At 36.1% G+C, this 12,377-nt stretch overlaps 1 protein-coding gene across 2 annotated transcripts; it reads right to left on the bottom strand.

Annotated features, from left to right (window-relative positions):
- Positions 1-2,769: 2,769 nt before the first annotated feature.
- Positions 2,770-9,780, bottom strand: LOC108042497 (ADP-ribosylation factor-like protein 4A). 2 transcript variants are annotated; one of them, XM_017120820.2, is made up of 5 exons: positions 9,649-9,780; positions 9,473-9,592; positions 9,309-9,406; positions 9,150-9,252; positions 2,770-3,397 (listed from the first exon to the last, which is right to left on the bottom strand). In XM_017120820.2, exons 1-5 carry the CDS (start codon positions 9,712-9,714, stop codon positions 2,849-2,851), a joined length of 936 nt encoding a protein of 311 aa, XP_016976309.1. In that variant the 5' UTR covers positions 9,715-9,780; the 3' UTR covers positions 2,770-2,848. The 2 variants fall into 2 exon arrangements, with proteins under 2 accessions (XP_016976309.1, XP_016976308.1); XM_017120819.2 differs by having other exon boundaries at positions 9,646-9,751.
- Positions 9,781-12,377: the final 2,597 nt, after the last annotated feature.

Genomic DNA, 12,377 nt, shown 5'->3' on the forward strand with positions numbered 1-12,377 from the left:
GTGTTGTTGGCCACCTCTGTAAGAAACTCTTCCACTTTTACTGGAGTTGTGGCGGCACTAGTGGCTGCGCACGATGCGCACAGTGCTGATGGATGCAAGTGCTGTGGCTTGATCGCCTGATTACTGGAGAAGTGCGCGGCCCCGTGGTGCCGGCGCGTTTCTACGCAAATATTTCAGACTTGCGCCCCCGTTGCAACTCACTATGTAAAATCAACGCACAACTTTGTTTAATATATTTGCAAGCGTGCGTCGATACTACTTAACATAGTTATTGTTTAAGTTACAATTGCACGTTAAGGCGAGCTTATGATGTGATACTGTGTTTCATGCAGTGTTTCTGTGTGCTTCTAAAGACCCAAAGCTTCCTTAACCCAATTATGGGCACAGCCTCCTGAAAGGTAATCGTTTCGATAGGAGCGTTTAAATTTGGGTGAGCCCTCCATAGGAGGTTTTTTGTACTGGTTGGCGAGAGTTTTCCGATTTTCCGCAGCTGTTCATTTTCTGCTTGTTGCTGCAGAGCCATGTCGAGAGAGCGGATGTCTTTCTTAAGGCGTTGCTTTGAAGATGGCGATCTGCTGGTCTGCCAGGCATGTCGCATACACCCCTTTTTCCGAACCAGCTTACTGATTTACTGATTAGATTTATAGTATTTGTATGCATTGACGACTTCCTTTTCTTGTGGTGTGGAGACTTTGGCTGCCGCAACGAGTACGTCTTTCAGAGCTACAGTGTGTAGTCGATGTCCGATTCCATATTAAGCTGAGGGGCAAGTTAAATGTGGGAACTCACATACTTTTTGTATTTAAGCCAGTTGATGGAGCATTTTGATTTGGAGGCATGTCAGCGTCGAAATAAACTTGCGCTGCTTAAGAAAACCTATAATATTCATGTTAAGTCCCCAAAACCCGGCTCTTGTAGTTTCCGAGAGCTCGATGGCATATGGATTCTGATCAAGAGTATTTATACTTAATAGGATCGGAAACGCTTCCTTCTACCTGTTACATACTTTCCAACGAATAGAACTTACTCTTTTAGTCTAAGTACTCGACTAACAGGTAGTACAGCCATGAAAAAGAAAATAATATAAGATATCAAAATAGCGTTCAGTCCATTTCTCTGATTCTGAGGAACATAAAACCAAAATAATGCTAAAAGGAAACAAAACAAGAAAGGAAAGCTAACTTCGGGCGGAGCCGAAGTTGATATACCCTTGCAGAATACTCTGTAAATTATATTCTCCAAAATTATTCATATAATGCATTCTTAATACTCATAAAAAATCCCAACTTCCTAACCTTACAAACACGAAAGTTATGGCATTTCCGATCAATCAGTTATATGGCAGCTATAGGATATAGTCGGCCGATCCTTATGAAATTTGGTAGGTCGGATTGATTGGCCAAATATAAAACCCATAGAAAATCTCAACTTCCTAACTTTACAAACACGAAAGTTATGGCATTTCCGATCAATCAGTTATATGGCAGCTATAGGATATAGTCGGCCGATCCTTATGAAATTTGGTGAGTCGGATTGATTGGCCAAATATAAAACCCATAGAAAATCTCAACTTCCTAACTTTACAAACACGAAAGTTATGGCATTTCCGATCAATCAGTTATATGGCAGCTATAGGATATAGTCGGCCGATCCCGGCCGTTCCGACTTATATACTGCGTGCAAAGGAAAGAAGGGTGTGTGCAAAGTTTCAATTCAATAGCTTTAAAACTGAGAGACTAGTTTGCGTAGAAACAGACAGACGGACAGACGGACATACAGACGGACAGACGGACATGGCTATATCAACTCAGGAGGTGATCCTGATCAAGAATATATATACTTTATAGGGTCGGAGACGTCTCCTTCACTGCGTTGCACACTTTTGACCAAAATTATAATACCCTCTGCAAGGGTATAAAAAAAAGAAAAACAAAAAGGGTATTTATATAAGCGACTCGCAATAGTTTCCAAAGAATATTATTTGTTTATTTTTATACAATTGCAGAGGGTATTAAATTTTCGACCCTATAAAGTATATTTATTCTTAATCAGCATCACCAGGAGAGTCAATCTAGCCATGTCTGTCTGTCCGTCCGTCCGTGCGTCTGTCCGTCCGTCTGTTTGTACGCAAACTAGTCCCTTAGTTTTAAAGCTATATACTTGACTCTTTCCCAAAAGATGTCTTTCTATTGCAGGTAATAAGTCGGAACGAGCGACTATATAATATAGATCCCATAGGAACAATCGGAAAAAAGAATTCAAAAATATTATAACTTAGTTGTTTTTAATTATTTTTTTTGTTTTGTGATTTGCTAATATTTAAATATATATTATGGATTTATGCTTTTAATTAAATTGAGATCGGACAACAATATCATATACCTGCCATAGAAACGATGGCAAAATGCAGAGTAAAATCACTTCTTAGTAATATAGGCATAGAAAACGAAATGTAGGAGATTCGTAAAATATGCAAGGGTATATAAACTTCGGCTTACCGAAGTTTGCTTCCTTTATTGTTTATATTTTAAAAAAACAAGCTGTCTAACGGTATATAACACTTTTTCTTTTGTAAACTAGTGAAATAATAAAATTATACTTACATTTTACCATTCTAAATATTAGATTTTCAGTGTGTCAGCTTAAAAAATTGTAAATTACTTATATATACTTTAAATATAAGCATATTATTAAAATAGTTTAGATGTGGCATGCTTAGATAGATTAAATGATGTACTGGGATTTAAAATGGAAAGAAAAACATCACTATATTGTGCGATTTTATTTATTAAATTGTGCTAAAATTAAGAAAAAAACAATGACAGACAAGCACTGCCGATTACTTATGCTACAGCTTCTTCTTATGAGATTTGTTTATTTTTCGGCGTTTCAAAATCATATCATATAGAGCGTCCAAGCCTTCTTGAAGACCCTCGCCAGTTATAGCGCAGGTTGGTTGTATATACCACCCTCTAAATTGCACCGAGTTGGAAATTGTCCTGTTATGTTTTTTGTTATGAAAACTGCTTTTAACGTCACGCTGAATTTTTTGGTCCAATACAGAAGAATCATTGTAAGAATGCGGATAAATGAATGCCGGCAATGATCCTCCACTTAATGTGGAATTTTGGTCATTGCTTTCAGCAGGTTTAATGTGAATCATTGATGAATGCAAGTGACTCGCTGTTTGTTCTGTTAACGGACTTTCTGTAATACTTTGGTTTGACACGCTGCACCCGATTAAGTTGATTGCCGAAGAAGAGTCGGAACTTGTTAGCATTGATATATTCGGCACTGGATTATAAAGTTCGTTAAGTCCTAAAAGTTTTTCCAGCTCCTTTGCACCACATGCGTTTGGAAGATCCTGCTTATTTGCTAATATCAGCACGGGAACACCCTTTAAAGTAAATAAAAATATTTTTTTATGTTTTATATGGTTTAAGGTTATATTAAGTTTTGTTAACAAATTGTATACTTATGTGTGTAAATTATTATTTAAACAATGAACCGCGGACTTGTATTGTATAATTTTATATTTACTGGTCCGAATTTTATTCATGCACTAACGTGTCGGAGGCCGTTAATATAATATTAAATAATCCTCCATTGTTTAATAAGGAGTTGTCACACCTAAAAAATGTTAAGTCCAGGCTTTCAATAAATTTAAAATGTGCGGTTCACAATCTGCCTTTTCTCGATACCTAAGGGCTCGGTCAAATTGTACCGTTCTTAACGCCCGGTGATATTAAAGCTATCTGACTCGTTGTAGGGTCCAATTTTTACAAGATCCAAAAAATTTTTATAATTTTGTTAACACTAAGCGTAAATCAGCCTGTTACCCTGCATCGCTATAATAAAATTCTTCGGCAAATACTGATCAGGCAATTGCCGATCTAATTGCAGAGTTTTTCCAGACAACATATTCTGTTTCATTCAGTCAAAATCCCTCTTATTCAAATTCCATATCCAAGTCAAATTTAATTTTTTGTCCGAGGTTAAGCGAAAGCTCCCTTCTCTTGGATCTCTATAAAGTTAAACCAGTCTATTCACCTAGACCGGACGGAGTTCCAGGCTGCGTGCTTAAATACTGTGCTGAAACTCTGTGTAGACCTCTGCACGAATTGTTTACCTTGTCTTTAAAAACTTTTCATTTCCCACTTATTTGGAAGGAGTCATTTGTTATTCCCCTTCATAAGAAAGGAAATAAATGCATTACAAGTAAATACAGAGGCAAACTATCCGTTATTACACCCCACTTGCAACATTATATCTCAACATGGATTTATAAGGCGAAGATCTACGACGACAAACCTCTTGGAGCTAACGTCTTTTGAAATAAAAAGCTTAAAAAGGAACATGACAGTAAATCACTCGCTTCTTGTATTAAAGCTAGATCTATTAGGGTTTCCATGTGATCTTCTAACATGGATCTTAAGTCATCTAAGTGGTAGGACTTAACGAGTCCTCTTTAAAAACATGATCTCTTTTTTGATCAGAGTTACTTCAGGCGTCCCACAAGTAAACGATCTCCCTCTAGTCCTGAAAAGGTCGCATGTCCTTATGTACGCAGACGACGTTAAGTTATGTCTGCAATATAACGAAATTTCCAGCAGCTCAGACTTACAATCGGACCTAAATGCTTTTCAAACATGGTGTTGTGAAAATCTTTTGTAATTAAATAGCGCCAAGTGCAAAGTAATGACATTTTTTAGAGTGAACCCACAATATGGCACGTATACGCTGGGTGGTTGTGCGTTGTCTAGAATTACGCATGTTGATGACCTTGGCGTCCTTCTTAACCTAAAATTTAAGTTTTATGACCATATTACTTCTATGGTGAATAAAGCCAGGGGAGTACTTGGATTTATTAAAAGGTGGTCAAAGGAATTCGATGATCCCAATGTTACAAAGACTCTGTTCATTTCACTAGTCCCTCCAATCCTGGAGTACTGTTCAGCAGTTTGGAGTCCTCAGTATGGTGTACATATAGACCGGATAGAGTCTGTGCAAAAGAACTTTTTATTATTTGCTTTACGGGGCCTTAACTGGAATGCAAGCCTTATTTTACCATCCTACTCTAGTAGACTTCTCCTTTAAATATTTGTAGATCTAACTATGATATGCATGAACCGTTTAGAGTACTGTGTACCGACAATAATAGACTATAGTATGTTATTTCTACTATCGACTCTTTGTCAAGCCTAAAAGCAATTTTATCTTAATTAGCACAAAATTAGTATTAGTATTAGTCTCGTACGTATTTCTAACTGAGTCTGTCCGCTTCCATATTGTCCTTTTTCACTTCTCGCGATCTCGTTTTTACGCGCGTAACAAGCACTGCTTGGTGTCGAAAGGACCACTTTTTTGCGCTGATCATAGTGCATCAACGTCTGAAATATTTAAAAAACTGGCTTAAACTATAAATGCCACCAAATGCATTTCAAATTTGATATGAATAGAAACATATGATCTCTTTACTTTCTAACATTTTGTTAAAGTTGAACCTGTTAATTAATAAAATGAAGCAACTTTTTCTATTTAATACCAACTTTTATATACCTAATAACATTTGGTTAATTTTGAACAACTGTATAAAACTGTAAAAACAGACCAAATTTGAACAATACAAAATTTTTTTGTCTGCCAATTTTGAATCCATGTTTTGCTTAACACGATTTCGTTTAACACCAGGATTTCTTGGAACGTAACCCCCGTGTTAATCAAAACGGCAGTAGTCTGACCTGCGAGCTTGTGAAGGAGGAGAAATAAAATAACAGTTTCTGAACTGGTTCTATAATATCTTGATAACAATCGTATTCTGAGAGCCATACACTGGAACAGTGCTCTAGCGTAGGACGAACTAGGAAATCATAAAATAGCTTTGCGGTGCTAGAATTGAAACCAGAATGAAGGCAGAAGTCGATCTGGAGCTGAGTACTGGAACTAGGTATATGCATTTGAGATAATCCATATGAATTCTGGAGGGCAAAGTTAATAAATAGTGCGAAATATAAACTACCAATATGAATGTTTTTGAAATTACAGATACAGCTTTGAAAAATATATTATTGTATGGGACCAAAAGATACGATTTGTTAAACAGTAATTAATCCTTATCAGTATATTTGGAGGAAATTCGAGAAGAAGAAGCTTGTGAAGGTGATGGTTGGCTAAATCATAGGCTTTACTTAAGTCAGTGAAGATTACATCAAATTGCTTTGCGTGTTGAACGGTGTTATATGTTGAAAGTGCGATCGTCACGACTTTTATACCTCATTGAGGTTTTTATACCCTTGCAAATGGTATTATAATTTTGGTCAAAAGTGTGCAACGCAGTGAAGGAGACATCTCCGACCCTAAAAAGTATATATATTCTTGATCAGGATCGCCTCCTGAATTGATATAAGCATGTCCGTCTGTCTGTTTCTACGCGAACTAGTCTCTCAGTTTTAAAGATATCGAATTGAAACTTTGCACACACCCTTCGTTCCTTTGCACGCAGTATATAAGTCGGAACGGCCGGGATCGCTTAAATGTGATGAGCTCTCGAAATTTTGGTCACACTGGAAAGATTCAAGTTTTTACGCTAGCATACTCGTTTGTCGATCTGAGTACTGGGCTTTAATCTTTTCGCTAGGGTTCAACCAAAGTTCATTTCCGCAGACTGGCAACGCTATGCAATTTTCTGGTATTTTTTCGTCGATCTGAGGACCGAGGTGTAAAAAATACCTGACGAAAAGTGAACACCAGCTGTTTGCTTCACGCTCTCTCTCATGACTGGCGGACAGTTTTTGTCGATCTGAGTACTAGGCTTAAAAAATTAAATGTTTTGGCGTGCGCTTCTCACTGAACATTTAATAAAATGGAGGGAAAAAATCAAAAAAACCCGCAAAAGTCGATGCAGAAGTTTTCGTGTGAGGAGAAAATAACATTAATACTATCTGGGGTTGCCCTTGTCAGAGCAAAATGTTTCTTAGGTCAAAAATGTTCGAAAAAACACAATAAAATTGCAGTTATGAACTTTAAATTAGCAAATAATTATCAGTAAATATAAAAAAAACAACTGTTAAATTTAAATTGTATTGTTTTTTAATTTCTTTTTTCAGAGGCAGACTTGTCTTGCCAAGGTTGATAATATCTTTTAAAGGCTCTTTCCCGCAAATACGATATTTGAATTTTAACAGCTTGTTGTCAACAAACCCAGCTGATTGACAGTACGACCGTAGCACTCTTTTGGTCACACCGGAAAGATTAAAGTCATTACGTTAGCGAACTCGTTTGTCGATCTGAGTACTAAGCTTACTGATTGTGGCCTCCAGGCGGGAGAATCGGACGTACTATCGAAATAAATAAGGTGCTAGTGACTTAGGATCATTAAATTCTTTCGACCACGGTTTAATAAAACCAACCACTCCTCTGGATTAACCATAGACGAAATACGATCAGTAAACTTTAGTTTTGGGTCCAAAATGACCCAAGAGTTATTCTGTTTCCGATTGTTTTCGGATTGAACCGCTAAAAGAGCCGTTTAAATTTAGTAAATTTAGTATCCCGCCACCAGTTTTAAAAATTATATACATAGGATTGTAAGTCTAAATGGCACGAAATATCCTTTGGAATATCCGGCAACTTTCTATTAGTTCTGGCATCTAACATGTTACCTTTCTGCTGAAGAGGAATTACAAATGATACCTTTCAAATACGGGGAAATTGGGACGGATTCAATGATAAGATTAATTATTTGAGAGTGGCTTCGCTTAGTTATACAGCCCAGTCCTAAGCAAAAACTTAGGAACATCATCGGGCACTTGCAAATAAACAGGCTTAAACAGATAAAACCTACTTTGGCTTAAGTGGGCTGGAAATCGACCATAGTTTGTACTGTGGCTGCCGTCATTTTTAGATTTCCACTCACTATTAACAAAGTTATAAAACTGGAACTTACAACTGTTTGATTAATTATTATAACAATAAGCTAAAGCATGGTGAATCTAAATCAAGCACTGAAATATCTAAAAACAAGAAAGGAAAACTAACTTCGGGCGGAGCCGAAGTTTATATACCCTTGCAGAATACTCTGTAAATTATATTCTCCAAAATTATTCATATGATGCATTCTTAATACTCATACAAAATCCAAACTTCATAACTTTAAAAACACCAAAGTAATGGCATTTCCAATCGTTCAGTTATATGGCAGCTACTGTATATAGTCAACCGATCCTTATTTGGTAGGTCGGATTGATTGGCCAAAAATAAAACCCATAGAAAATCCCAACTTCCTAACTTAACAAACACCAAAGTTATGGCATTTCCGATTAATAAGTAATATGGCGGCTATAGGATATAGTCGTCCGGTCCTTATTTGGTAGGTCGGATTGATTGGCCAAATATAAGACCCATAGCAAATCCCAACTTATGAAATTTGGTAGGTCGGATTGATTAACCAAATATAAAACCCATAGAAAATCCCAGATTCCTAACTTTACAAACATCAAAGTTATGGCATTTCCGATCATTCAGTTATATGGCAGCTATAGGATATAGTCGGCCGATCCCGGCCGTGCCGACATATATACTGCGTGCAAAGAAAAGAAGGGTGTGTGCAAAGTTTCAGTTCGATATCTTTAAAACTGAGAGACTAGTTTGCGTAGAATCAGACAGACGGACAGACGGACATGGCTATATCAACTCGGGAGGTGATCCTGATCAAGAATATATATACTTTATAGGGTCGGAGATGTCTCCTTCACTGCGTTGCACACTTTTAATCAATTATAATACCCTCTGCTAGGGTATAAAAAGCGCTTACTTACCTACGTTCAACTGCCCATAAGTTCGGAAGTTTTACTCGGATCGATCTAAAATTTGTACACAATATTCTCGAGATGTGCATTCAGAAAAATAAATAATAAAAAAATGTAAATACCATACCCCCCGATACGAACGATTTTGTTTTGACGAAAATTCTTCTGCAATACTTTTGTAAGCTCATATTTTATGGAAACTTTGATACTTTTGGTTTTTGAACAAATTTATTGCCATAATTTATCTTCCAAATTTATCCTTATTAAACTTTGAGTGCAAGGTTTTCCGATGATACCTCCATATTTTACACAGGGTTTAAGAATTGTGATGTTGCTGCTTACCTGGTTATCTGGACATTTAGCCGTTCGCATTAATTCCATTTTTGCTTCTTCCATGCGTTCCGTATCAACAGAATCAATAACGAACAATATGCCATCGGTGCAACTAAAGGCAATATAAAGACATTCGACAATTTAAATAATTAAATATGTATATAATACCGTGTATAGCTTCTCCAAAGTGGCCTTAGTTTTTCTTGACCTCCCACATCCCAAACGAGAAAATGAACTCCTTTTGCTTTGCCAATAGTACCTTGTACCTAGAAAATGACTTTTTTTTAGTAACATATATAAGACAATTTTTTAATATACATCTATTCACAAACCTTTTCGCAATTGAACCCAATAGTTGGCACTGTATTTAAATACTGATCAAACTTTAGTCTGTATAATGCCGTGGTTTTCCCCGCAGAATCCAAACCTAACATAACTACATGTAGTGTTGCCTTAAATTTAAAAATGGCTTTGTTTATTTCAAGTTGAGAAATAATTTTTGAACTACCTGAGAAGGCAATGCATCCAACAAATTTCCATTTTTAACCAATGGTTTTACCATTGTAGACCCCATTCTTTTTTGCTTTGCTTATGCTCAATTTGGGTATTATTGTATTTCGATAACATGATGCGATGATGCTCCCGATTATCACAGCTGTTTTATATCCCCGTTTACACTGGGACTGCATTATTGCATCTTTACATATTTACAACTTAGAACAGCCGCCTCTACTTAATATCTCTTCGATTTTCTTTTTACTGAATTCAATTTATAGTTAAATATATTTAAACATGACATTGAGTGACTAGCAATTACATTTAATATTTTTATATAATTGGAAAAAGGAAAAGCTGTTTTCGGATTAACAGTGCTGCCGAAATTTTAAATCAGGCAGATGGACTTCAATAATTTGATGCTACCGAAGCTAGAGTAAGCTCGGGAAACCCCTATTTTCATAAAGCTCTGTACTCAGATCGAAAAACAAGTTCACCAACGGAAAAACTTTAATGCCAGTCTAAAAACATTTTTGAGTGTTCATCACAACTGCGTGTGCCACAGTCCTTCTGTCAATGAGCTGCGCTTGTAGACAAACAATTAAAATTGAAAAAAACTTATCTACAGGAAAGGCCCTTAAGGGGTTATCCGGGTCTTGACACTTCAAAAAATTAATTTTTTTTAAACTTTTTTATATAATAGTACAAAGTGTCAGGAATGTTGTCCGTAAATTTCAGGTCGATCGAAGCAAAACTGTAGGAATGGGAGAAATGTTGTGTCCGCTTTAAAACTTTAAGCACGTTTTTCTCAAAACCACATTTTTAAAAACTATTGCACCGATCGACTTCTGCTTTTGAACTCTTCTTTTAGACATGTTTTTTTTGTCGTTGAAAAAAATGATTTTTTTAATCTTCAATACAACTCATTTCATAAGCCAAAATATGGCCAAAATTTACTTAATAATTTACACTTTTTATGAAAAGCGCTACAAAAAATTCAAAATTCATACACTAACAGAAAAACTTGGTTTTCTTTTATTTCAAATAGAAATTGACGGAGATATTATGCCTACACAATTTTTGGTGTGGTCAAGTTCAAGCCTGCCTCAACGGCTCATTTTGTAATATTTTTTGTTCAAATTTGTACACAATGTTGTTCAAATGTAGAATAAATGAAATTTTAAAATTTTTTTTAAAAAATTCACGAAAATAGGCCTTTTTTGTGCTTCAAGACACGGATAACTTTGGCAATACGAGTCTGCCGGTGTACAACAAAACCAAAAAACAATAGTATTTTAATTTAAATATTGTTTTTTTTTTTAATTCACTACTTATTAATTGTTAATATAAAGTTTTTAGCTGCTTATTTTTATTCTAATGCCCTCATCCCACAGAGCTCCATCCACCATCCGTTGAACCAATGGTCCATAAGGTTTTGCCGTTCCGAAAATTCCCAGTTCGATAGTTAGGCGATGTTTTTTTGGTGCAACTCTGAGTTCTTCTTCTTGACAGTGGAAATTGGAACATTCACTTCGAAAATTAAAAAAAATAATGGCTGGTAACTTTTGAATAGGGAAGGCGCCAATTCAAAAAATGCTGTTTATACTTGTAATAATTAATTAATTTCTGCTCCATCCGTGTGGCAGCATTAGGTGTCGCTCCACTCTTTCCTAGGCGCATACCGTACTCACAACATGGAGCAGAACATTTAAAATGAAATAAAATATGAAATTATAATAAAACAAACAACAAACATTTAGATATAATGAACTTGATTTGTTACCATTTAGACAATATTGGGCAATAGCTGTTCATATTTTGTCTGCAGGCTGGCAAAAATCTGCAGACGTATTAGTTCGCTTTGGTTGTTCGCGTAGATCACTTGCAGTCTGTTACCAAGTATCATTTATAGAGCTCTTGTGGTCACTTTAAATGTTGTGCAAAATGCAACAGACTAGAATGATAAGACACAGCTGTTCAGATTAGCTGTTATCGGATGGTGGATGTGCTCTGTGGGCATCGGAGTTTCACATTTGACAAAAATCCCAACCGTTTCGAACGGTTGGACTCAATGGGAAGAGGGCATAAAGGCTCTTCCCCGCAAATAAGATTTTTGAATTTAAGCTGCTTGTCAACAAGCGCAGCTGATTGACAGTACGACCGTAGCACGCTCTTATGAACTCTCAAAAAATGCAGTCACACAGGAAAGATTAAAGTTTTTCCGCTAGCGAACTAGATTTTCGATCTGAGTACTAGGCTTTATATATTAATAACTAGCAGGGTGCCCGCAGCTTCGCTTTGGATAACCCGAATATCCTACTTTTTTTATGTAATAGGTTTGCAGTAGAACTATGTAATTTTGCATTTTAGATGTTACTTTAAATATATTTGTAGGTTTGGCTGAAACTTTAATTAACCCTCATTTCCACACCACCCGGAGGTAGAGGATACGGCGCGTTTTTTTTAATGTTGTATCCCCCAAATAGGCCTACACTTTGGTGGGGGGTGGGTCACCAATAACTATAAACTAAAGTCTACAGAAATTAAAACCGTATTAAAGCTCATTTTATATTTTTAGGGAATCATTTGTTGACAATTTGTATGAAAATGCAAAGAGAGATAGCAATATGAAGGCAGAAAACGAATGATGCTTATGGAGACACTTAAATTCGATAATAGATCGACTTTTTGCTTAGTTGCTTTGTTTAGAAGATAGCTAGAGCTTTGGTGAAACCATCAAAT

This window comes from Drosophila rhopaloa, unplaced genomic scaffold, assembly GCF_018152115.1.
Source record: "Drosophila rhopaloa isolate 14029-0021.01 unplaced genomic scaffold, ASM1815211v1 contig_203, whole genome shotgun sequence".
Lineage (NCBI taxonomy): Eukaryota > Metazoa > Arthropoda > Insecta > Diptera > Drosophilidae > Drosophila > Drosophila rhopaloa.

Coding starts and splice junctions, on each gene's coding strand:
- LOC108042497 (XM_017120819.2), bottom strand. CDS start 9,714: ATGGGGTCTACAATGGTAAAACCATTGGTTAAAAATGGAAATTTGTTG. Junction 9,253..9,308: donor CTTTGGAGAAGCTATACACG/GTATTATATACA, acceptor TATTGCCTTTAG/TTGCACCGATGGCATATTGT. Junction 3,398..9,149: donor CTAAATGTCCAGATAACCAG/GTAAGCAGCAAC, acceptor TTTACTTTAAAG/GGTGTTCCCGTGCTGATATT.